This window comes from Ictidomys tridecemlineatus, chromosome 12 (genome assembly GCF_052094955.1).
Source record: "Ictidomys tridecemlineatus isolate mIctTri1 chromosome 12, mIctTri1.hap1, whole genome shotgun sequence".
In the NCBI taxonomy this organism is placed as follows: Eukaryota; Metazoa; Chordata; class Mammalia; order Rodentia; family Sciuridae; genus Ictidomys; species Ictidomys tridecemlineatus.
Genome location: NC_135488.1, coordinates 58,957,677 through 58,984,918, shown reverse-complemented (window position 1 = coordinate 58,984,918; position 27,242 = coordinate 58,957,677). Strand labels below are relative to the sequence as shown.

The following is a 27,242-nucleotide window of genomic DNA, read 5'->3' as shown; positions in this document are numbered from 1 at the left end:
TGTCTTCCCACTCTCATGTCTTCCCTCCTGCTGAGAGTAGTAGGGTGCTCCTACTTCTTGACAAGCCTCAAAGGATCCTTTGTGTGGAACTCACACTCTGGCCCTCTAATACTCACTCCTGTTTCCTGTTAGAAACCGGGTATGGTGTATGCCTGTAGGCAGACAAGCAGGAGGAGTCCAAGTTCAAGATCAGTCTCAGGAACTTAATGAGACCCTGTCTCAAAAAAAAAAAAAAAGGGGGTGGGGTGGGGTGGGGTGGGGAGTGGTGGTGCTAGGGGTGTAGCTCAGAGGTAGTGCTTGCCCAGCCTGTGCAAAGCCCTGGGCTCAATCCCCCAGCACCAGAACCAAAAAAACTCCAAACAACCCAGTTTGGAGGTCTGGAGTCTTGACCTTGTTCCTGTGAATAGAGTCACACATTTCCCTGGAGTGCCACCCTCTTTTACAGGTGAGTCACAAACTTTTTGTGCTGTTGGATCTCTAAGCATTTCCTTGACATTCCTTCACTGGAGGGACCTTGATATGAAGCCTTATCTCACAGCTCACCAGCAGATTGAGTCAGGCTCTGAAAACCAGGCTCTAGTGCCCACCCCCACGTCTACCCAACGTTCTGACCTCCTTCACCATGCCTCCTTGGTTGGCCCCTAAAAGCTGGAGGTGGTCTGTATTCTCAAAAGACCTACTCTCAACCTTTTTCTTTTCTCTATATCATTGAAGGAAGGAAGGAATGAAGCCAGACAAACTACCTGACTACTTTAATTAGGGTTAATGAGAGCTTTTTAGGTTGCCTCCTCCATACCCATTTTCTAATTAATTAATTAATTATTGCTGTACTAGGGATTGAACCCAAGGCTTTTCTTGCGTGCTAGGCAAGTGCTCTGCCACCGAGCCACATCCCCAGCCCTTTTTATATTATTTTGAGATAGGGTCTCATTAAGTTGCCTAGGCTGGCTTTGAACTTAGTATCCTCATGTCTCAACCTCAAAAGTAGATGAGTTTACAGGCCTGTGCTACTGTTGCCAGTTTCTTCTTTCCCATTTGAGGGACTTCCTCTTGCTTGTGCGCTCTCCCGAATATTCCTATTTCAGTATCCTCTGTGAGCTGGCTGCAGTGGTGCACACCTGTAACCCCATCTACTCAGGAGGCTGAGGCAGAAGGATTGCAAGTTTGAGACCAGCCTGGGCAATGTAGCAAGACCCTGTCTCAAAGTAAAAATAAAAAGGACTGGGGATGTAGCTCATTGGTAAAGTGACCCTGTGTTCAATCCCCAGTATCAAAACCAAATCAAACCAAACAAACAAACAAAACCTTCCCTGAAGCCTTCCAATGATGTCCCATTAGTTCCTTCCCCTCACAAAGGACTTAAAAGGTAACAAACAAGTATAGTGCTTACTAAGAGCTGGCTTCTGACCACATGCTCTTTGTGTGGTAGCTGAGCTACCCTTAAACTGCCTTCCAGTGTAGGAACTTTTCTTATTATTTACCATTCAAATGAAGATAACAGGCTCAGAACCAAGGACAAGCTAGAATTCAAAACCTGGCAGCCTGACTCCAGAGCCCATGCACTTTCCCTTCAGCATGGGGCTGCTCAGAACAACTGGTGGTGGTTGATAATGTTTCAGTTTCATGGGGTTATGAGTCAGGTGTCAGCCGGGAAGGGATCTTTGGGATCACGTAATCCAAACTCCTTTTTACAGTCAAAGAAGCCAGCTGCTACAAACTAAATGAATCAGCCCAAGCTTTTATAGGATAAGCACCAGATCTGGAACCCAATCCCCCAATCCCTGACCTGTTTCCTTTAAATATATCGTTAAGGTTCCTCAAAAACAAAGTAAGAATTTGCTTTGTGGGCTGTCCCTGTGGGGACCCTATAATTTATTGCCCAGTTTTGAGAGTACTATTCACAGCCATGGTACCACCACGGGTGCCAACTGAGATTGTCTTGGGCAAGCTGGGACATATGGGTGCCTCTCCTATGGTGGGTGTGATCTTGGGGTGGGTATCAAAACAAACAGACTGGGAGGTCTGGTGCTAGACATGTGGAGCCGAGGGATAGACCCAGAGGGATTTGATTCAGCAGGTGGTCAGATGGCAGCAGCAGAAGCAGGGAGTGCAGATGTCACTGTGAGGTGAGAGGCTCAGAGGGCAGTCTCTGGTCACTGGCACGTCACTGTCCAGGGGTGGGCAAAGTGTTATCTCTAGGACATCTAACATCCTAGGCAGGGCAGGTGGGGGGGTAGATTGGGAGGAAATGATGTCAGGTTCTTATACAGTGAGAGTGCAGGCCTGAAGAGCAAGTTCAGATACACAGCACCTGTCAATGTGGTGTAGCCCACTCTTCCCCTTCACCAAGTTGCTCTTCCAACTCTTCTCTTGGCATTCCTACCTCTTGTAGGTAACCAAAACAAATATTTCTTGAGCACCTTGTTTATCTTGAGTGTTGAGAGCCGCGGGCATCACAAGTATGACGTAGATTTAGCTGGTACCTTTAGTCCTCTGGTAAGAATGAAAGAAAGAGGTGTCAAAAGTACATTGACATGGGCTGGAGAAAGACCATTTGTGCTGAAGGGCGAGTGGGAGTTTGTTAGGTCAGAGGAGAACATTCTAGGCATGGGAGTCTACACATTCATGTGTTTCTAACCTTTTTCAAGACAATGGATCCATAAACTTGATTTGATGTGTGTGACTTAAGTGATTATAAGTCCGAATTTTATTACAATGAAAGAATCCACCTGTTGTCTGTCCTCACCTTCAGTTTATGAATGGAACTTATTCTTGGGAATTTTCTCCAAGCCTCAGTTTCCTTGTCAAACATTTGTTGTCTTATTTGCTTCCTGTCACCCATGGACTGAGTCTCTTTCTGGAAGAGGCTAGTGTCTGCTTTAACCTGGTATCCTTAGTGCCCAATCTTGGCACACTCAATTTGGTGCTCAGTCAATATCCATTGGGTAAATGAACTTAGCCAGGTCATGTACATCTGGGATATATTATTCCTTTGCACTGCTGCTCCACAGCCAGAACACAATGTCTGAGGACAGAAGGGCCCTGGGCTAGGCCTCCCAAATGTCCATCTCCTGGACCCTGGGACAGGTGCTGCTGCCTGAGGTCTGTCTGTCTGTAACTTGATGCAGCTGAGAGTGAGAACTGGAAGAACAGGAAACCCTGTGACTCACCACTGTGCAACAGGATCCTGGAGGAGTGGCCCATATGCCTCCCTGGTCAACTCCACACTTACCCTGCTGCCTGAGGCTTGTGAGTACATGGTGTGTCAGAACTGGAATCTCCCTAAGGTGGCATGGTGGCCCTGCTGAGGGGCCTCCTGATCCGATCGGTGAAGAAAGCATTGTAGCAGATCTGTTACTTTTTGTTCAACTGGTTTTCAGAGGACAGGGGCTTAACGAACCCGTGTTCTTCTGCTTCATGTCTTCCTCCCCAACTCATCTTTTTCCTTTTTATCAGAAACATCTGGTTTTGCCTTGGCAATTTTACAAGATAAACTTGCTGCTCTTTGCACAGCCTCGGCCCTCCCAGGAGGAGTCTGTGAGGGCATTATTATTAATGAGGTCATTGATAGCATTTGCCCGGCTTTCCTGGGATGGGCACACCTGTGCCCTAGGTTGGGGCACTCGACTGGCCACCGGATGTTGTGGGTCTTGCCAGGAACTAGCTTGCGGTTTGGGAAAGCTTCTCCAAGCTTTGGTTTCCTTGTCAAAGATTTGTGGTAAAACCTTGGCAAAGGAATAATGCAAAAAATATGAAATTCTTTCAAAACTAAGTTGCCAGATGTGTCAGCACAGAGTCACTGGAAGGCTGTGTGTGGCTGGATTTAAACTATGAATCTCCCCTCTGGATTGTCCTCTTGTGACCTCTTGGATCTCTTTTGGTGCTTTGACCATGTGTAGTAGGTAGACTAGGGTCAAGTCAGTACCATCTGCCTTTTTTTCTTAACTACATTTAAAAAAAAAAAAAGTAAAAATATGATACTGAACAACTGAACACATGGGGCAAATGCCACCCAGACACAATAACAGATCCTTGGTGTCAGTCCCACTTTCAGGCACTTACACTCCTCCCCCACCCTCCTCCACCCCACCCCCCACCACTCAGTGTGATCATATCATGATTTCTGACAGCATAGATCTGTTTCATACTTAATGAGTGGACTCACTTTCACGTCTGCTTCTTTCACCCAGCATTACATTGTGAGCTTCATCTACTTTGCTGTGGGTGGCTGTAGGTATATGTTCTTAAATCAAATGGTATCTCCTGTCCCACCCTGGTCTGACTGTGTTTGATTTAAAGCAGACAAGACTAAGTCATACTTCCAGAGAACACAGTCCTTAAATTTCTTTTGAGGAGGCCAGGTTGGAGCGTTGGCCTAATAATATAGATGATTTGGTTGTATCTTCTGGGCAAGAACAGTGTTTAGAAAGCTGGGGTCTGGAAGCTAAAAGGTTGTTCCACTGCCACCTGGAGAGAGAGTGTTCTAAATATTAACAGAAAGATCCAAAAACTGAAGAAAGGAACCGGACTGTGCCTCAGGTGTCCCTGAATCCATTGCCCTGATGCTTCTAAGCTTGTAGAGCCACTTTCTTATCCTATTTGATCACTTGAATTTACCCTTCTGCCAGGAGGGTGTGTCCTCAGAAATGACTGATGAGCATTTGCTCGTTCGTGTATTATTTATTTTCTGCCTGCTTACTAAAAGGATTTGGCGATTTGGGTCAGCTTTCAGTAAAAGGATTTCTAGAACAAGAGTCATCAAACAGGCAGGGATGATTTCCAAAAAAACTTAATTGGAGCTAAGGACAGAGCTCTGAGCTTCCTGACAGTCAAGACAAAATGGATCATTGTCCTTAAATCGGTATTTTCATCTCATTGGGATAGCAGGAAGCACGATGTATCTGGGCAGACAAACTTTTTCCTGACACTCAACCCTACAGGGAAATGACCAGCCCAGGAAGAGTTAGTGTATAGCACGAAATCCTTAGAGTAGGATGGTCTTCATGGTCCTTCCTTCCGGTGATTAGAAATAATGAGATCACATTTGGCCAGCTTCTTGCTTCTCAGGGACTCTTATTAACTAGGTGGAAAAAGTCTGTATAGTTATGTTTATGCTAGAAGCATCTAAAAAATTTAGTATTTTTTTTATCTGTTGTGTCCCCACTTGAAATATCTCAGATTCTACATTGTACTAGTTGATTATGAATAACCAGTTGCAAATTATAAAGAGCTCTTTAAAATGATAGAGTTAAATCATAAAGCAGTTAGTGAGGAACTACGAAATGTAGTGATTCGAATAGCTTCCTGGTACCTTGAATTCATATATACATATAGATGAGAAAAAATATATTTATGAATATACACACATTTATTTATGTGTGTGTGTGTGTGTGTGTATTTTTTTTTTTAGTACTGAGGGGTGCTTTACCACTGAGCCACATCTGTAGTCCTTTTTATTTTTTTATTTTGAGACAGAGTCTCATTGAGTTGCTGAGGCTGGCCTAGAACCTGCAGTCCTCCTTCCTCAGCCTCCTGAGTTACTGGGATTTTAGGCATGCACCACCATGCCTGACTAGAATTTGTAATCATTTTAGATCTTGGGCTTGCTCACCCCTTCTGAGACTTTTCACATTGTGGTCTCCAGGTCAACATTGATTCCCTGAGACGACTTAGCTCAAGAGCTCTCTCTTCTGAATGCTGTTGTCCCACCTGTGACACTCCAGGGGCTGCCCTGCATCATGTTTGCCTTTCTAATCTACCAGGAGGCCTCCCTCTGTGCATTCTAGAGGCCTTTATTGGTCTATATTTTAAATCAGGTTCTTCATTATCATATAAAATCCTATAGAACAGGACCTTGATTTCTTAAAATTTTTATTGTGATGATATATATAAAACAAAGTTTACCATTTTAACCATTTCTAAGTGTACAGTTAATTCAAGGGCATTAAGGACATTTACACTGTTGCACAGCCATCACCACTATCCATATCCAAAAGTAATTTCTCTTAAAATTATGGTTCCATACCCCAGAGTATTTTATGCATAATTGGTGTTCAATAGATGCTATGACATAGGAGGCTGAGGTGGCATCAGTGGCTAGGAATTCAGGTCTGAATGATAATGAATGCCTCAGATTTGGACATTGAGATTCATGGTTTCTTCTTTCCTTTTAAACCTCTTAAGGTACCAAAGATTGAATTCCTAGCCTGTTAAGATAAACTGTCCAAGTTGGACTGTTGCTCTTTTCTAGGCATTATTTGATAGGGTCCGTTTCTCACTGATCCAGGCATTGGTCACCAGCCATTCAGCTGGATTTGGCCTATGAAATGAGATGGACCCTTCTGGACCAGCCAGGTTGTCATTCATTTGGGTGGTCCAGTTTCCAGTCTTAACTCCGGACTTGCTGAAGGCTGCTGCCTGATGGGCCTCTTTCTAGTTCTCGCCTCCAGGCCTCTAATTCTCACCTCCAGTGCCCTTGGGTCGCTGCCATTTCTGGTCAGGGCTGTGCCTGACTCAGCCTGTCCACTGTACATTTTGAGGTGGAATCTCTGTTAGATTGACCTTTTGTTTTCTCCATTCTTTATATTGTTTCCATGACACGATTTGCCTTCCTTTTAGTGCTGGTCCAGGGGGAAATTGGACATTTAAAGGGATGGGTGTTAATGGCATCCTAATTTGGGTTCTTGTTTTTATAAAAAAGAGTATGGGGTTGATTTCTTATTAAGGCTACCCCTGCCCCTACCCCCAGCTCTGTAGAGGAAGAGCTGGTGTGTTATGGGAAAAATGAAACTGACCAAAATTGCCCAATGAGGAAGTTCTAATCTCCTCAACATTGCCGGATAGGCATCAACTAAAACTGCTAACTCTTTCTCTCTGCTACACACCCTTGCCTCCTGGGCAAGCAGGCAACTTTCCCAGACCCTATCCCGGCTTTGCTCTGGCCTGCCTTTGGTTCCCTAGCCTGGAAGGCTTCTTCCTTTCTTCCAGATAGAGAGAAGCAGTCCTGATAGGCCACACGCCCACCACAGGCATAGAAGGAAGCATTTTGGGAAATAGGCTCTGCCTTGTTCCCTGAGTGTGACTAAGTTGGGTTGAGAAACATCCTTGGCCTTCCAAGGATGCCACTTGGTGCAGAGAAATCTAGAAGAAAGAGAAGAGGTAGAAAGAAAGCAGGGCAACCTAGAACTTCATGTTTGGCATTGCCATTATAGTCACCATTGCGTTAGGGCTCCTCATTCTGTTTTATAGCAAGGAAACAGGGGCTCAGGGGAAGAGTGGCTTTTCCAATGTCTCACACCTGTACTGGTGTTACAGCTAGGATTTGCACACTGGTTTTTCTGTTGCCAAAGTCCTTGCTTTACCACCACCAGCTACAAAATGAGGCTTGGCCAGAATGATTCTGCTTTGATAGTTTCCAACAACTTAATCTTTTCCCAGCAAGTGCAGGGTTTGTCTTTCCAACTCCCAGCACCCTGGATCAACACAGGATTATTTCAGAGGCATACACTTGGCCCAGTCAGTGTCTTAACTACTGGCTATTAGAGACCCCAGGCAGAAAAGTGGTAAAAATGATTTTTATAAATAGTGTTGATCAAACAGTGTTGGTCAGTCATTATCACATCATTGGCATGGTAGAAACCTGCCCAGGACATGGGAGGATGTTTGAGCCACCAACCCTAGAAGTATCCATTTAGTTAGTCTGGAATGGATGTTTGGAACTTTTAATGCTTTTAAAAAGTTCCTTGTTTGGGCTGGGGATGTGGCTCAAGTGGTATCGCGCTCACCTGGCATGCGTGCGGCCCGGGTTCAATTCTCAGCACCACATACAAACAAAGATGTTGTGTCTGCCAAAAACTGAAAAATAAATATCAAAAATTCTCTCTCTCTCTCTCTCTCTCTCTCTCTCTCTCTCTCTCTCTCACACACACACACACACACACACACACACACACACACACACACCTCTCTCTTAAAAAAAAAAGTTCCTTGTTTGATTTCTGATGAGCAGTCAAGTTTGGGAACTCACCACAAGTGGCAGAATGGAGAATAAAAGTTATCAGAAAGCAGATTTATCTCTGATTGAGGAAAAGCTTTCTGATTCTGACCAACAATGGAACTTAAAGAAGTGTGAGCCTCTGATGCTTATAAGTAAGCATTCAAACATGGGCCAGATGTCTATTGGGGTGAGACAGGAAGTCCACAAACTCAGATGCTGTGTTCACTGGGATTTTGAACTATTTACCCCAAGGGCCTTCCTTTCTAAGAGTGGATATTGTTTAGCTGTTGACCTGTTGCCGTGTGTACATATGGCAACTCCTACGTGGCTTTCTCCTCTGGCTTTGGGCCTTCTCTGGCTGCACTCGGGGAGAAAGTTGGCAGAATTCTGAAAACTACATTAATTTCTCTCCCAACCCAGGAAAACCATTCCTTGCGTGGAGGCTGTGTCTTGTCTCTGACTTCTGCTTCTTCGGCTACTGTTCACCCCACACAGCAGTGCCCCCTGTGTGGGCTCCACTGCTGTGTTTTGGAAGCTGTGACATTAGGTAACTAATCATCTCTTCCTTGTGGCCCTAATAAACTGGGTGGACACATCATCATGCTCAGTGCCATCTACTCCTGAGTTCCAAGAGCTCCAAAGTGAAAGAGAGGACGTTTGAGTCAAGATGTAGGACTTTCATCTTATATCTGTTCCACATCCTTTCTCTTAATCTTCTCATATGATGGAGAAGAAACCAAGATCCTGGAGTCATCCAAGAAACCAAAGGGCAGTGGGTAGGACAGGCAAACATGGTGGTCCTGGGCTTGGAGGTGGATATGCAGACCTGAACCTCAGCTCTGCCTCTCACCATCCAAATGCCCTTAAAAACAGGATTATAGAAGTTCTACAAAAAGACCATGGAGATCAATCAAGTCAGTAGAGTGTTAGGTTGGTTGGCTGTTGACAAGTAAGAAATGTTTGATAAATGTTTAGCTACTGCTAACAAACATCTTTGTCATCATGGTTTTCATCTGTCATTGGACACGGAAAAATGATTCTAATCTATTGGGCAAAGGATGATATGTCTTGAGTAAGGGGTAACTGCTTAACTTGATCTTTGGGTGTTAAGGATAAGAAGTATCTGACCGGATTTCCCAAAAGTCTTGTAGCAGTTTCAACATCAAAGGTAAACTAAGAATGGCTGCTGTGAATTTGCCGTTTTTTGGACATGACCTTGCACTTTAGGAAGTGGTATCAGGACCTCTTAAGGGCAGTACAGGATCAGCTCTTCTCCAAGGATTCTCCTGCCCCCTCTGTATATCCTCAGAGCCATCTGTGGAGGAGGTGGGTAAGGGGCCTCCCTGAAACTTTGGGCTTTCCTCTCCTTGGGAAAATAATAAGATGGAAACTCTAACTTTGTCATGTGTCATACTTATGAAAATGTCCCTAGACATATCTGCTGCCCCTGACCTGCCAGATTAGCCCTGTAGGCTATACACTGTGCTATTGGCTCTTGATCTCTGTGTTTTGGGAATCACTAGACTAGAAAGTGGCCTTTTTTTTTTGGTTTTGGTAACAGGAATTTAACCCAGGGGTGCTTAATCAATCACTGAGCCACATATCTAGCCCTTTAATTTTTTTTTTTTTTTTTTTTTTTTTAATTTTGAGACAGGGTTTCACTAAGTTGGTTGCTTAGGGCCTTGCTAAGTCGCTGAGACTGACTTTGAACTTATGATCCTCCTGCCTCAGCCTGGAGAGCTGCTGGGATTACAGGCATGTGCCACTGCATCCAGCCAAAAGATTGCCTTTTAATGGATGTGGCCAGCCTGAGTTCACTACAGTGCTATTAGTTAGGCCTGTGTAGACCTACTGTAGTCTAGCAGGAGAGGGGCAGTCATCTAGCAGAGTAGATAAGAGCATAGGCCAGCTAGACTGCTCCATCTAGTCCCTGCTCCATCCTGGCCCTTTTTGTCTATGTGACTTAGGGCACATCGCTTTCACCTCTCTGTGGAATGGAGGTAATAACAGTACCCACGGGGCTGGGGATGTGGCTCAAGCGGTAGTGTGCTCACCTGGCATGTGTGCAGCCCAGGTTTGATCCTCAGCACCACATACAAACAAAGATGTTGAGTCCACCAAAAACTAAAAAATAAATAATAAAATTCTCTCTCTCTCTCTCTCTCTGTCTCTCTAAAAACAAACAAAAAAACCAGTACCCACCTCCAAGGACTCCTGTGAGGGTTAATGAGTTAATGGGTGCCAAGCTTTGACAACAAAAACTCACACATGCTGGCACTATGGGAGGGCTTGCTGTTATTACCGTTGTCCATGAGGGCAGGTCAACACTGGCCCTGGATGTGGCCTGGTATTGGCCTCTGGTCTGGGTTGCCCTAAACTTTGTGCATTTGTGCACCCTAGTGGTTAGGAAGCAGGAGGTCAGTGACCTGGCCTGGGCCTGGGAGGGTGGAGTGCCAAGCTGGGAGGCTGAAGCAGTGGAAATGAGGCAAGCGAGGAGCTAGGACCCTGAAATGGAACAGAATGAACAGCTGGGTTCTCTCTGATTTAAATCAATGGACTTATTAAATAGTCTGAGGCAGTTTTTTAATATATACGGCAATGGGGAATTCTGGGAAATTCTTGTTGTGCAATTCTAAACCCAACTGATAAGACTGATCTTTTTGTAGGCTGGGGAAGGAGTGGAGAAGTGGCTGAGGGCCGACTTAGTGGGAAGAAATTGCCTTGTCACCACTGTCTGCTCCTATTTTGTCCTTCTCCAGCCCATTTGAGGATTGTGTGTGTTCATTCCTTGGGTTTGGAACACTGGCACTGTGGAAGGGGGTGATGGTGGGTGATGCATCACGGGCTCTCCTTTATCCTGCTCCTCACGGCTGCTTTCAACATTTTACCCCAGACTCTGGTCTTTCCACTTTTAGAATCTTGAAAGATTGATAAGAAGTCATTTACTGGTCAAGATCTTTGAAGTGATCTGATGGCCCATCTCATTCTACAGGGCCAGAAACAGTCCCATAGAGAAGGGACAGTCCAACCCCTGTAGGAAGTTAGAATAGGGCTTGGAAGGGAGAAGATGTAAGGGGACTCTCTCTCTTTCTCTTTTGTCACAAAGAAGGACACTGGGTTTTCCATGAAAGGATTAAATACCTGTACTGTTCCTCTGGAAAAATCCTAGGTTGCAAGTTAAGTTGTAAAAGAAAAATCAAGCGGAGCCAACAAAAAATGGTGGAGAATATAAAAGGCTATAATAATATTAATGACCATATTTGGCTGAGAAAGTTAATTTTGCTCCTCCATTAAAGTTGGGCCAGGGTAAAGGACTTGTTTCTTATGGCGAGTAACATTGGTAGTGGACATCAGCCAACCTTTTCCCTTGGGAATCAGTGAGTTTCAGAGCTGGTGAAGGATGTGGTATCCCTTCTAGTCCCTCAGTTGGCTGATAAGAACAGGAGGACCATGTACTCATACCTTCAGGTCACAACTGGGTCCTGGCTATATGGAAACTCATGCATCTCCTTGGATGGGTCTCTGTCAGCCCTCTTCCTACAAAACTGGGAATATCATGGCCAAGGCAGAGAGCTTCCAAGGAGGAAACTGTCTGAGAGGGACACTGGAGGCCTCTCCTTCTGGTGTTCAGTCTGGAAAAGTTTGTAGACATTTATTGTGGAAAACAAGATCAGTGAAATAATTAGGGAGAGTTGTTTCCACCTGCGAGCACAAGAGAGGTGTGATTTATACAGAGCCCCTATTATGTGTCAGGCACTCTGCTACTCCAGAGATATGAGCCTAAAGAAAGAAACATCCGTCTTTTAGCCTTTGGTGCTTATGGTCTAGCCGCTAATATAGATGGCCCCTGGCTCACATGGTTCCACCAATAATTTTTTGACTTTATGATACTGGGAAAGTGATACATGTTCACTTTGAAGTTTGAATCTTGATCTTGGCCCAGGATAATGGTAGTATAATGGGCAGTGCCAGTTAGCCGTGGCTCCCAGTTAGCCATGTGCTTGCAAGGGTGAATGACGGATATTCTACCGTGTAGAGTGGCTAAGCTATAATGTTCAGTAGATTAGAGCTTAAATACATTTTCATCTTGAGACATTTTTCAGTATAGGATGCGTTTCTCGGGATGTAACCTCACCCTAAGTCCAGGAGCAGTTGTAGACAATCATTTCCAAATTGTGGATGGTGTTGGGGAAAGCTAGAGTCCTTAAAGTATCAGGGAGTCCCAACCATCATATTCAGGAAGGTCAGAGAAGAGGAGTCTGTGGAGAGAGGCCTGAAGAGTTGATGGGAGATGGCAGGGGCTGGTGCATGGACCCCAGGGCAGGGAAGAGCAGGCTGGGAACTGAACCAGAGATAGAGTCTGCTCAAGGGTACGGAGACATACCATAAGATCAGGAGCTGGGCAGAGGCCAGGTCACCTAGAAACTTGGAAGGTTTTCTGGTTTGGTTCCAATGGGAAGCCGTGGATAGATTTTTAAGTAAGAGAACAGCAGAGTCTGGCTTGGGGGTTGAAAAACAGATGGAAGATATATGAGATTGTGTGAGCCCAGGTAAGAGGTGCTTGGCCTAGGGTGAGGGACAATGGGATTGACATGACTGGCCGTGTGAGGTATGTGGGGAATAGAGGAGGGTCAGTAATGAATTTTAGTTGTCAGGTGTTTTAATTCAACCTGTCTGAAAAGAACTAACTTCTCTCTTCCCCAATTGTCCTTTCCCCAGGTCTTAAATATTCTCCAGAAATAAAATTAAATCTATTTTCATTATTTTAATTTTTCAGTTTAAAAAAGATAATCTTGATAATTTGATTCCCATTAGTAGTCTTTAATAATCACGTTTTATGAATGACAGATTTTATTCTTTTGAAGGGATGTGTTATATTCTATTAGATGAACCTAATATTATATATTATATTATGTAACTATATATATTTAATATATTTATGTATGTATTTAATCCCTAGGTCTTTATTCTTGTTTTCTCTTTCAGGTTGAGCAGTATCTCTACCACATGCGTCTCTCTGATGAAACCCTTTTGGAGATTTCTAAGCGGTTCCGCAAGGAGATGGAAAAAGGACTTGGAGCTACCACCCACCCCACTGCTTCAGTGAAAATGCTGCCAACTTTTGTGAGGTCCACCCCAGATGGGACAGGTACTGCAGCTGGGGGGTGGTAGTCCTGAGCAGTTTGGCTGTCATTACTTAGGGACCCAAAGGTTCTTTGGTTTTAAGCTTCAGAAGCCAATCCAGGCTAATGTAAGCAGGCGGGCAATGAATGGAAGGCTGTGGAATGGGCTAGGCAGGAAAGCTGGGAAAGCTGGCAGTCTGGGCAGGCGAGGTTGAAACACCTCTTTGTCAGCACTACCTGGACACTCTGACAGCCGTTTGTTTTCCATCATGGGCTGAGAAAGGCTTCTTGGCTGTTTGGGATTTTACAGTCCCACACAGATTGCTCACAGTGGTGGTGATGAGCCACAACAAGCATACTGTGATGGTCACAGCCATGGGCTCTGGCAGTTGCTTTCTGGCCCACCTATGTGCACATAGCCAGCACATTCTTTAGGCATGCTGGAGAGACAGTGTAGTTCAGATGGTCCTAGATTCTTTCATTTTCTTTTCTTTTTTTTTCAGTTGGGGATATCACAGTGTTGATGGTTCAAATTCCTGGGATCTAGTGATCCTCCTGCCTTTGTCTCCTAAGTAGCTGGAACTATAGGCATGTGACACCTTGCCTGTTGTTTTTGTTTTTTTCTTCTTTGTCCTGAGGATTGAACCCATGGGCACTGAGCTACGTCCCCAACCATTTTATTTTTTCAGTTTTTAAACAGGGTCTCTCTAAGTTGCTGGTGGTGACCTTGAACTCTTAATCCTCCTGCCCCAGCCTCCCAAGTCACTGGAATTACAGGCTTGTGCCACCATGCCTGGCTCATCCTAGATTATTTTTTGAGCTTTATGAAAAAAATACTAGAAGTCTGAATAAACTTGGGGAAAATGTGAAGAACCACAGTGCACATGAGGTATCAAAGGTTCTGAAGTTCTATTGCAATAAGAACCTATTATGCTTTCTTTAATTCCCTGATTGGATACAGAATCCCTGTTTCATGGTGTGCCACCCATGAAAGCCTCAAACGTCCAGTCTTTCTTCGTAGGCACTGGGGAGTCAATAGAAGAACTGTGAGCAGAACTGTCTTGGTAATGTTATATCATCAACAGTAATTGTGGAACAGAGCGGGAGTGGAGGGGTCCAGATTGGAGATACAGAAATGACCCTGTCATGTTGTGTTGATTCAAAGGGAATGTCAGGAGGTTGAGCACAGCTGTCTGGATGACAGCATCCTTAGAGAAGAGGTTATAATGAGCTGTAAGAGCTTCACACTACTTGTTTCATTCAGTCCTCATGATAGCATCCCATGTCAGAAACGAAGCATCTGTGAGGCCCATGAGTGTGGGAGGCCAGGGGAAGCTCCTCACATCTAGAGGAACAGGGGAAAGAGCCCAAGGAGCAATTGCCAGGGCAGTGGAAAAACCAGGAAGCTCAAGTCCAAGAACTAGAAGGGAGGAGAGGACTCCAAGATGTCAGCTGGTCTCTGGTGAGGTGCTGCAAAGGAGTCACAGAGCTGGGGGCTACGGGCTGCAGGGAGGCATGGGTTATATAGCTTATTCATGTACCACATGCCTGTGTGCCTCATATTTGTGTCCTTAAGGCTCACCATCCTGAGAGTCTTTAGGGACCTTGTTTGTCTAACAAGACTTTGTATAATTCCTAAAATAAGTCTATGTTTGCTGAAGCCTTGGGACCCAGCCTGGACCCAGCGCTGATGGTGTGACCTTGTTCAGGGTTGTTCTAAGTGTGTGTGTCTCAGCCCTTCAAAGAGGTGGCAGGCCTCAGGAGTTCTTCCTCCAGTGCCCACTAGATTGGCACATTTAATGAATCTATCTCTCTTGGACTGGAAACCACACCCATTTCTATTATTCCTATTTGACGTTCTGATAAATTTACTGGCTCTTGAAGGACAGTTTTTATTTACCCAGCAGTAGTATCCAGTAAGTACCCTAAATATTGTCCAGATATATATTATGGGATTAGGACTCTCCTGAGCGCCTACATGTGTGAACTCATTTGTGTTTCACAAAACCTTAAAAGGTGCAAATTTTATCAGCCTATCTTAGATGAAGAATTGAGATTGGATGGTCAAATAACTTGCCAAAGATCACACAGCTAATGAGAGGCTCAGCCAGGAATCAAACCCAAATGTGCTAAAGTTGAGCTATCAAGACAACATTTGATGTATTGTCTTTGTGCACATGGGCCTGGCCTGTGCACTTGGAACTGCAGTGCGTAGCTAGTGCCAAACTAAAATTTTTTGAAATGAGGATGGGGCTGGAGGTTTAGCCTGCCCTATAGGCAGGTGAATAAAATTGTTGGGAAGAGCAGATTATGGGGCAAGCCATGTATTTGACATCTCACATCTCAGCAATTCCATTTCTAGCCATATACTCTGAATAAACTCTCATATGATTCATTCCTATATGAATCCAAGGAGACATGTCCAATAATGTTCATAGCAGTGTTGCTTATAAGGACAGCATATTGGAAACAGTTTGTGGTATATTCATGTGATAGGATACTGTTCAGCATAGGAATGAGCACGTGTGAATATGGAGACATTGAAAAATAATAAAAGAGCCCAGCAAGTGGCAAACACCTGTCATTCCAGCAACACTGGAGACTGAAGCAGGAAGGTGGCAAGTTTGAGGCCAGGCAGGGCAACTTTGCAAGACCCTGTCTCAAAACAAAAAATAAAAGGACTGGGGATGTAGCTCCATGGTAGAAAGCCCCTGGGTTGTAGTACCTTACAAAAATTTTTTTAAAAGTAATGAATGAGTGAAAAATTGTGGAAATATATGTATCTCCTATGTGCAAAGTTAATATTGAATGTAAATTTAAAAAGAATCCCTCAAAGCAATGCTATACATGGCTTATGGACCCATACCTATACACATCCTGAAGTTATTAGGATATAAACTGGAACATGTACACCATGTAACCAACTGGGTTTTTTTCTGGAGAAGAAAATGGAAGTGGGGAGGGGGAGGTGAAGGAATGAAATAATTTAGAGTGGTCGACATCAAGGCTTTCAAGTTTGTGTTTTGTCATTTGGGGAGTGAGTGATGGAATGTGGCAGTGAAGGTTGAGGATTCCTAAATTGACAGAGACTACTGAAAATAAAGATTTCTCTCTCTCCTCTCTCTCTCTGTTTTTGGTATCACAATAAAATGCTGAGAGGAAAGACCAGGGGCACACTTGTGGGCAGACAGTGTGGTCATGTGCAGCTGTGGGGGCTGCACTTCTGCACCTGCTTCCTGGCCAAGGTCTGGCCTCCTGTTGTTGGCAACTGGTGATAAGGTGTTTCTCCCATAGAAGGCTCGAGACCTTTGCTCCAGTGGTGTCTATTCAATACCACCTTTATCAGAGCCTTTGGTTCTCAGCCCATTGGTTTCCAGCATTACTTTTCTAATCCATGGAATTAAGCCTTGAATCTAAACCTCTCATTAGAATGACCTAATCCTTAAATCACTAGCTTTCTGACTTTTCTGGACCATATCCTCACAGCAGGAAACCCAAATGCATAAATGTTTATTCAAAATAACACAAGATTCAGGGACCAATGTTTACTCTCAAGTGTGATGCAGTTAGATCTATTACTTTACATTTTTTTTTTTTTTAAGTTGCTAGCCAGAATCTACTAGATGTTTTTCAAAAGCGTTTGCCTTAAATGATCCTTGACCCAGTCTTGTTCTAGATTGGCAGTAAGTCCAGGTAGAAAATCTGAGAGAGACTTTGGAAGTTTCAGGACATCCACTTTTGATGGGTACCTCCATTACACTGGAGAAAAATGAACCTCCAAGTCATGTTTTATGGGTTCTCCGTGAGAAGGCAGGGCATGTCAGCAGACCCCAAGCCCTGCTATGGTGGAAATGTTCAAAGACTACTATCAAGTACCTTTGCTTCATCAGCTGAGTGGATTATGTGTGTGAAGATGTATAGTTAACACAGATAAAATTATGATGGATATAAACAAGTCCAAGAATATCTTACTCAGGTGATTGAATTCAGTGTCAGCCAGGTTATATCCAATTATTACAGGTTAATTAAACATTAAAAATGTTAAGGAGATAGAAATCTTAACTACCCTGATTTGATCATTACACATTGTATCAAATTATAACATGGTACCCCATGAGTTTCTACACTTAAATTAATAATTAAATAAAATAATTTTAAAAAGTTCTTGCTTTCCCCCCAGTTTTAAAAAGTTCAAAGTATTCCATAGTGAGCATAATATTTACTAGATTTGCCTTATTATACCTCTTTATCCTTCCATCTATCAGTCCATCTTATTTAAAGCATTGCAAAATAAATTGCCAAAATCTGTTCAGTTCAGCTCTAAAAATTGAGCATGTCTAGAGTTCAATATTCTTTTGAGATAAGATCTACATGCAATGAAATGACAAATCTTGAATGTATCGTTTTATGATTTGACAAAAATATGTACACCTGTTTAAAACAATCCTTATCAATACACCACAGAAAGTTCCCTCATGCCACTTTCCAGTCAGTTCCTGTCCTTGACAACCCAGAGGCCGGCATATTTTAATATTTTCCATGCATATTAGCTTTGCCTGTTTCAGAACTTCACATAAATAGATTCATACAGTATTTTTTTTAATTCAAGTCTTTTACGCTCATAATCTGAAATTTATTCATGTTGTGTCTATTAGTAGTTTGTTCCTTTTGATTGTTGATTCCATGATCTGATTGGAGTCATATATGACATGAATATTGGTGAATGCTTGGGAAGTTTCCAGTTTTGAGGTATTAAGAGTAAAGCTAACATGAACATTCTTGCACAAGCTCTTTCATGGGCACAAGTTTCATTTTTCTTGGGTAAAACAACTGGGAATAGAATTACTGGGTCATAGTTTGGTGTGAGATATGCTTCAATTTTTAAAACTGCCAGACCTTTCCCCTAAATTGTTGAACAGTATTATACTTCCACTTACAAAGTGGAAAGAGTTCTGCATGCCTCATATCCTCACCAATATTTTTTTGTCTGTGTCCCTTGACTTTTGCAGTGAAGAGTTAGGTAAAGGAAGCATTGTTTGTGTCTGTCAGGGATGACACCATCCTGAACTCTCTGCAGGCAGCCCTAATCTATGCCATCACTGAGCAGAGGATTGCAACACCAGTCCTACTCACAGTACTGTCAGGGTCCTGCCACACACACATTAAAAGGGTCGGTTTTTCAGAGAAGAATTCCATATTAAGAGGAAATGCAGGAATAATTGGCACTATTTAATGAGCGTACATAATGTCTATACTAATCTGTCTGCATAAATTTATTTTAAAAACCTTACAAAAAAACCTTACAAAAGAGAAATTCCCACTTTAAAAATAAGGCAAGTGAGTCTAAAAGAGGATTGATGATTGCCACAGTCACCTGTGACCAGTTAGTGACAGAGTTAGAATTTGGAGTGAGGTAGGTACCCCCTGGCCAGAAGATTTGTAGTTTCTGTTGGCTCATGTTGCTGAACAAAAGGTTCTGGGACAAATCAGATTATCTTTTAAAGTAAATCATCAATGGATTGACTTTGTAATCTTAAAATACAGACACACACCTGTAAGTGCAGCAACTTGGGAGGCTGAGGCACAAGAATTGTATATTTGAGGCCAGCCTCAGCAACTTGATGAGACTCTGTCTCAAAAAAAAAAGGGCTGGGAATATAGCTTAGCAGTAAAATGCCCCTGGGTTCAATCCCCAAACAAAACAAATAAAAACAAAAATTAAGTACAATCCATTGAAAAGCTATAAACTTTCCAGTCACATTCTAATTTTGAAATACAGTATCTTTGTTCTGTGTTTCTCGCCTCTTTGTCTTGGCTAGTGTGTTGAGATATAACTGCCTTATCAGGTAGGTCGAGGGCAAGTCAGTTCCATCAACACTTCTGCCCTCCCCTGAACTGTGATTTATGTTCACAGGTGAGTGAATCTCCACCTTACACAGGCTTAACTCCCCTAGAGAGTAGGTAATGGTGGTATTGGTGGTGGTAATGATGATAAAAATTGTAGATGTATTAAAATGCCAGAAATTGTGCTAAGCATGCATGAATTCTATTTTCTTTTTTTGGTACCACGGATTGAACTCATGAATACTCGACCACTGAGCCGCATCCCCAGCCCCTTTTTGTATTTTACTAGATAAGGTCTCACTGAGTTTCTTATCACCTTCCTTTTACTTTGAACCCTGGATCCTCCTGCCTTAGCTTCCCTAGCCGCTGGGATTTACAGGCGTGTGCCACTGTGCCCGGCAGCACGCATGAATTCTTGGTAGGTCTTCTGAACTTCATTCTGCAGAAAAAGAAACTAGATTTAGAAAGAGCAGCCAACTTGCCCAAAGTCATAAAACAAGCAGGTGGCAGGGTTGGGATTTTAGTTCAGCCAACTGGATGCCAGTGCCTGGGTCCTTAAGCACAACTCTAGTGGCACATTTTATGTGTGTGTGTTGCCCATGTGGCTAGCACAATGCATTCATTCTTCTTTTGGAAAGTCAGGTCTAGCTGATCAGTTTGATTAAGAAAGACCTCTGTGAGACTTGGCCTTCTGTGAGGCAGCGGTGTGCCAAGTTGCCTTGTGCCCTGCCTTTGAAGAGTGGAAACTGTCTTCGGGGAGATAAAGCTTACCCAGATGAGACAATTAGAGAGTGATACCAGGCCATATAATGCAAAGCACATGATATGATAAAGGGAGACTGGGCTGGTGATCGGTTGCATGGAAGCCAGTGAAACTCTGAAAGAAGCCCTTATCTTGGTTGCTGCACATTATATCAACAGCCATGCAGTAAAGGCCTAAATCAACAGCTAGCACACAAGCAAGTTAATAAATGGATTTATGTAGTACCGATAATATAAATCAAAGATTGCCCCGATAGCCTCCCTATAGTAGATGGCATTTACTTGCGTCACACATTGTGCCTTGACTGTGTTGAATTTTGATGGTGTTCGTATGAGTGTGCGTATATGATATCCGTGTCCCTGTGTCCTGGGGTGTTGGTTAAAGAGGAGGTTATATTATCCTGCCCACCTTTGTTTTAACAGCTGATGCAATCTGAGTATCAGATTTCTAATAAATTACCTGAAGTCATGTGGCTAATACTGTACATGTTAAAACAGGATTCAAACCTAGATCTTCCTACCTAAAAAAGTTAACATGCTCAAAGCATGCACAATATTGAAACATAATCATGTTTTAATCCTTTGAAGGATGATTTCATCTCTGTGGGGCTAATGGAACACCTCTCTGTGGCTGGCACATATTTTGAAAGTATGAAACATTCCAGTGTGAAAAAGCAACAGACTCTGCTTTCTGAATCTTCTTCTAACCATGTGCTTTTTGTATGCTTCAACTCCCTCCCTTCAGTTGGGCTTCATTTGGAGCAGCTCAATTTTTTTTTTTTTTTTAAGAATGCTGATTTTATTTGGGGGAAAAAAAGTATCTTGTTGCTTAAAATGGTTTCTAAACCAAAGGCATAGAAGATCCTGTTTCCATCTTAATTGATTGTACCAGACACCAGCATTTACTGACTGTTAAGCACAACGATACAATAACTTTAATGATAATGGGGTCACTTTATTGCTGAGCTATTAAGCAGAGGTGGGCTTTGCATTGTAACAGAGTAACAGGATCCTGGAGCTTAAGAAAAGGCTGCCAGATTTGGTAGTGACTGTGGTGGTTCCAAGTACAAGGGAAATTGCACCTCAAAACCTGTGTCTTGCTGGATTGCCTCCCCAGGACCTGGAGATTTACCTTATTAGTTCTCCATGCAGTTGGAACCCATGCCCTTACATTCTTAGAGCAATCCATACTATGTGTGAGCAGGGGAAGAACAAGGTCTCCTCAAACCAAAGCCATCTCATGGAAGGTGATCCAGGATGTTCAGTGCATTCACCCAGGACCAAGGAAAATGCTAATGCAGGGCAGGAAGGGGCAGGTCCCTTTGGAGGAATTGAATTAATATGGGGCTACTTTGGGAACTGGATGTGTGTCTTTGATCTGCCTCAAAGTTGAAGGCTGCATGCTTAGGCATTGGGTGAAGAGGAAGAGCTGGAAGAGTATGGTTGGATCTGGTGCAGTACAACCATTCTGGTGTGCTTAGGACTCCCCCAGTTTCACCACTGAAAGTCCATGTCATAGGAAATCCTTCCATCCTGGCAAATGGGACAGATGACCATCTGCATGGCCTGAGACCCAGGCCTTTGTTGCTACTTAGCTGGACTGTCATGTCACACTTCTAGCCAGCCTCCCTTACCTTACCGCCCCCAACTCCAGTGAAAATGCAAATCTGACCTGCTGAAGAACCAAGTTATTGGCAATGTCATTCGCTGCATGCTTGCAGCCATGTTATATAAGCCTTGTGTCATAAGGACACTCTTCGGAAATACCATTTTCTGGAAGCCACAAATCAGAGCCATCTTGTACAGTTAAACCAATCCACTGTCCTGCCTTCTGGATATGTGGACATGCCATGGACTTCCACACATGGCCACTGCATCTACATGTCCCCTTTTCTCTGTCTAGCAACTTCATATTTACTAAGTCCTGGCTGTCTTGTGTTGCCTCCCAAGAAACCTTCCTTGTCACAGCAGAAATAATCCTTCCTTCGATACTTGCTCTCTCTCTCCCTGTTGAGTCTGGGCCTGGGGTTAATGTAGTACCAGACAGCTAAGAAGTTTTTAGTAACTGTCTCCCATGATCATTGTCGAAACAACTAATGGCAAGAATGGAAAGTACTTTGTGAGATGGTTCAATCACAAATTCACTTTTTGTCAATTAAAATAGTGATTTTTTCAAACATTTTTTGAAATGAAGTTTTTTTTTTCCAATTGTTCAATTATGGACCCCAGTCTCAAATTTAACAAAATGAAATCTTACAGGATAGAGCCCTACGTAAAAGATAGAAGCACTGAGAAGAAATAAAAATTGGAAGTGAGGGTATAGGAGGTTAGCTGTATCTTTTTTATATTTATTTGTTAGTTAAATTTTTTTGTTGTTGTTGTGAGCTGTATCTTTTTTGGGAGGGCGGGTACTGGGAATTTAACCTAGAAACAATTTACCACTGAGCCACAGCCCTAGCCTTTTTTTATTTTTTATTTTTGTTTCGAGACAGCATCTCACTGGGTTGCTTAGGGCCTCACTAAGTTGCTGAGGCTGGCCTCAAACTTGGGATCCTCCTATTTAGCCTCTCCATTCATTGGAATTATATGCGTGTGCCACTGTACCTGGCTGTGAGCTGTATCTTAATTAACCTCCCTTAACCTTCACTAAGGGCAGACCTTGCCATCTTTATGGATGCCTAGCACTCTGGGAACACTAAGTGAAAGGGACTCCTGGGAATCAAATCATAGCATTTGCAGGTAAATGATGGAATTGGAGAATATCATGCTAAGTGAAGTAAGCCAATCCCAAAAAACAAAGGCTAAATGTTTTCTCTTGATAATGTTTTTTTTTCTTGATGTTGATCCATAATGGGCGTGGAGGGAGCATGGGAGAAATGGAGGAACTTTGGATAGGGCTAAGGGGAGGGAGGGGAAGGGAGAGGGGCGTAGGGGTAGGAAAGATGGTGGAATGAGTTGATCATCATTAGGTACATGTATGAAGACACAAATGGTGTGGTTCTACTTTGTGAAAAACCAGAGAAATGAAAAATTATGCTCCATATGTTTACTATGAATTGAAATGTATTCTGTCATGTATAATAAATTAGAATAAATATATAAAACGAGGAAAAAAGAATAAAAGAAAGAGACTCCTGCAGTCTGAAGTATCTTTAATTACCTGAGGCTGGGGAGTGAGGGGCTGGACTCTGCTCCAGCCTCAATCAACCAGGGCACTACCATTTGTTAACACAGTTGCCTCAGATGAAAGGACACTGCTGCTTAAAAATACAAAACCAAACCAAAACTGTTTGCAAGAGCTTAGAGCACTGACTGGCACTCTGCTCTGAGTGCCTGAAAGGAACAGGTGGTGATTTATTTTAATGAGTGGCAAGTACCTAACGATTGAAAATAGACCCTGTTGGAAAAAATATAACTCAAGTCCTTGCCGGGACCAGATACCTGTTAGTACACAATATTAACAATGCTGGAGTGGTGGCACCAAATGAATTAGTTATGTCACATCAACTAAGGTGACATTGACCATCATGGTCAGGTGGTTAATCAAATGTCATTTCAGTCCTCAAGGTTCCCCTGTGACAGGTGAGTTCCCAGGAGAAATTAAAACCCCTTTATCTTGCTGACCTTATGTATCTGATAAGAGTGGAACTGAAAGTGGGCTGCCCGTAGTCCAGGATGAGAAATGAGTCAGCAAACAAACCCTGCCAGAGGGCACCTCTTCAACTCTCACCGTTGGGCAATTTGGTGGAGGGTGGCACCATCAAACACTCCTATCTCCAGTTCCTCTTAGCTAGAGGCCAGTGTCATTTCCTTGGGTGTCTTCCTTCCCACCCCTCTTTTGGTGCCCCTTCTCTTGCCAGAGTGGGGAGTCCTTCAGCAGAGAGAACTTGGAAAGTGACCTACAGGGTGGGAACAATGGTTTGATATAATTGTATGGGAGAGAGCATCAAGAAAAAAAAAAAAAGCCTGTATCAGTAGGTTCTGAGTTCCACTATAGCGAAGGGTGTGTCACCCCTTGCTAATGGCTATGTACCTGCCACCTCACTTGCCCCATCCTCCACTCAGTATGGAAGGTCCAGTCTGAGAGGATATAGCCGTCTAATAAACCCAGGGATATGGGCTGTGGTTACTGATAAAAGCTTAGGGTGTCTGCTTTCTTCCTTGCTACTTTATGGCTTCCAGAAACCATGAAAGATGAGGGTGTGGTAGCAAGGGAAAAGCACAGACTTTAGAGTCAGATGGACTTGGTTTCCAATCCTAGCTCTCATTTACCCCAAAATGACCTTAACCAAGTGATTCAGCTTCTGAGACACAACATCATTTCCTTTGTCACCCAGGCCAGCTTGGGGCCTGCTGTCACCTCAAGGTCTTATAAATTGCTGTAGTTAGTGAAAAATTCCCTATTTGAAGATTTACAGCTTTCCTTTGAGCAGCCTCCTTGCTCATTGCAGCAGAAACCTTTGCTAGTTCTGGATTTGAATCTTGGTTGGAATGACTGGACCTGAGCCTGGTTTTCTCCTTTGCAACTTGGGATTAGGGTGCCTAACTGGGTTGTTGAAGATCAGTGAGATGTTTATAAAGAAAGAGCACATTGCTTACTTCAGTTTCTCTCCTGTTAAAGACATCCACCGTTGGGCCATCAGTCTACTAAATCTCCCTATCACCTGCCTCTATCTTTTTTTTTTTTTCTTTTTAGCATAAACATCCCAATGGGAATAAGTCTGAACTCTGTGCTAGGGATAAGAGAAATGAAGATAAGGTCCTGGATTTTATTTTTCAAAAAGATCATAATAGAAGAATTTTAGCTGGGCACTGTGGCCATAATCCCAGTCTCTTGGGAAACTGAGGCAGGAGGCTTGCAAGTTCATGGCCAGTTTCAGCTACTTAGCAAGGTCCTAATCAACTTAGAGAGACCCTGTTTTTTTTTTTTTTAAAAAAAAAAAAAAAGGCTGGTGGGTGTGTGGCTCAGTTCCCTGTTAAACCTTTGATGATCCCTTGCCTCCTTACATTAGAACAGTTGTGACCATGTTTAAGAGGAATTGGAGAGATCTAGAAAGGGAGGTAACTGAATACAATCTTTATTCTTCAGAATTTTTAGAGATAGGACACTAAAAATCTTCAAACTATGAATATTTTGACAATATAAAAAAAATCAGATCTTTCTGCATGGGTGAAAGTAGCATGCATCAAATTAAAAAATAAACATCCAACTAGGAAAAATAATTGCAAATATATAATCATCAAAGCTGTTTTCTTTACTATACGAAGAGTTTTTTTAAGAGTCTAAAGATAATCATGACTATCTTAAAAAAACAAAAATAAGTCATGAATAGATAATTCACAGAAAAAGAAACTCCATTCAACCTTTTGAAATGTTAACTTTATACCAATGAAAGAAACCAAGTTTAAAGAAATCAGATACACTTTGACTTAGCAGATTGGCAAAGATTAATTGCTACATAACATGGGACACTGTGTGCCCATGCCACAAGGGCAACACGCCAGCTGAGCTAGAATTCACAAGGTCTGTCTGCTGTCTCTGTGGTCCAGCACTGAACCATGGGGGACTGTCATGCATGGTGGGTATATGGGCACTAGAAGAAGGGTCTGTCTACTGTCCTGAAGAGACCACCTTAGAATTTCTGGAGTCATTGTGCTGGCTCAGATTCCGGACTCAGAAGTAGTCCTTGGCTGTGACAGTTGGGGTCATGGTGTTTGTCGAGGGGTCATGGTGTTTGTCGAGGGGTCACAGGGAATAGAAATGTGGAAGGATGAGGAGAGATGTCTGCTCTAGATGAGCCTGTTGTGAGGAAAGCAAGGGATGACATTTCCTTCTTAGAACAGAATTTTCGACAGAAATTTTATTATTTGTGGTTTCCCTTTAGCCCACCAGAAAATACGGCAAAACCACATTCCTGATGGAGCTGTGCCCCTGCAGTGAATCCAGCTGGGCTGGCCTTGGATGATAACCAACCAGGGCCAGCCCTGGCTGCCTCGTCCCCCGTGGTCACTGATTCAGCGGATCGTGTGTGCCCTGGGCCTCAGAGTGCTGATGAGGCAGTTCATCTTTGATTTTCCTTTTCATTCCTCATGACAACCACCACATAGCGTTTCCTAGAATCTGGCTGAGGTCCCACTACCAGGGGAGGCTCAGAACCGGAGTGTCTGGAAAAGTCGCCCATGGCCATGAAGGGGGCAGAGCCACCCCAGACGGGTGGTTGCTTTAGCGAGTTGGCAGCTGTAGTGTGTGATGAGGCTGCCTCCAGATGCCAGCAGGGAATGGAAAATTAGTCCTCAGGAGGAATGCTGAAGTCACTGGAGCTGCTTCCAGTGACTTGGACAGATGTCTGTAGTCTCCCCTGCCATCGTGGGCCTGGGAGACTCTCCAGCATACATGTGGGGCAGTGTTTTCTGAGAACCTGGATAGAACATATCTGGGACCTAGTGAGCATTCCTTAAGTTCTTGGCACAGTGCTGGGGGCATAACATCTATTTTTTCCCTTCACAATAATCCCATGAAGTATGCTGTTCCCATTTTAGAGATGAGGCAGCTGAGGCTCAGAGGCTCAGGAACCAGTCTTGGATGAAAAGCGATTGCACCAGGATTTTCATGTAGGTAACATGGGCAGAAGAGGCTGTCTACCAGTGTCATACCTCCTGACAGCTGGTTGTGTGCAGATGAATCTCTAGTGCATCTTGTCTGCTCCCAGTGTCACTTTTGCACTAGGGGACTGTGGTGGTGTTGTCAGGGAGTTGGCAAGATTTAGTTTTTCTCAGGGCCAAAGAGCTGAAGGTGCTCAGGGGACCTGGGCACAGAATGAGCCCTTCATTTCAACTAGCAAGAACAGTACCCGACCTTCCTCCATTATACCTTATTTCAGTGGCTGGCTTCCACTGGGAAAGAGGTTAAGTGTTGACAAACATGTCAATTAGTGAATTTCCCAGGAAATTACCCTCTATCCTTCCAGAAGCCGTGCTGTGTGGTAGGGCAGCAGAAGACTCTGGGAGCCATTATGGGTTGAGGAGGCCGGGTGCACGTGAGCCCTCCTCCTCTCCCAGCCCTGGCTCTGGGCTCTGCGCCTCTTCAGCATTTTCATTCTGTGCCACACAATGGGCCACTTCCCTGTGGCCGGCTGTATTATTATCCAGAGTCTGGATGTTTCCTGTCTGCACTGCTTGTTTCCTGGCGGGAAGGAACTCTGCCTTTCTGGTGCACGTGAAGATTTGACCGATTTGTGTCTGTGGGAAGTTTTAGAGACCTACTGTCCCCTTTCTGACTCCTTCACAGCTCTGGGGGTTGAGTGGAGCAGCTGGGTGGCCTAACTCATGTCTTTCACACTCTGGGGTCAGCATCCTCTCACACTCTAATAAGCCCAAGATCCTCTGGGGGCACCTGGTTGGCTTACTTGCTAGGCCACTGAGTTCATAGACAGTTGTTCCATTCTCCTCTCTCATGTGACTCTTTGATTCTATAGTTAGAGATCGCCAACATAGCATGCAAACATTTAGGCAGTTTT

The 27,242-nt window shown here is 43.6% G+C and overlaps 1 protein-coding gene across 1 annotated transcript in view; it reads left to right on the top strand.

The window, feature by feature from the left end:
- Nucleotides 1-27,242, top strand: part of Hk2 (hexokinase 2) — a 59,717-nt gene that overhangs the window by 7,133 nt on the left and 25,342 nt on the right. Inside the window, exon 2 of the mRNA XM_005329391.3 lies at nucleotides 12,983-13,145. Within this exon, the coding sequence (XP_005329448.1) occupies nucleotides 12,983-13,145 (163 nt within the window). The remainder of the gene's footprint in view (nucleotides 1-12,982; nucleotides 13,146-27,242) is intronic.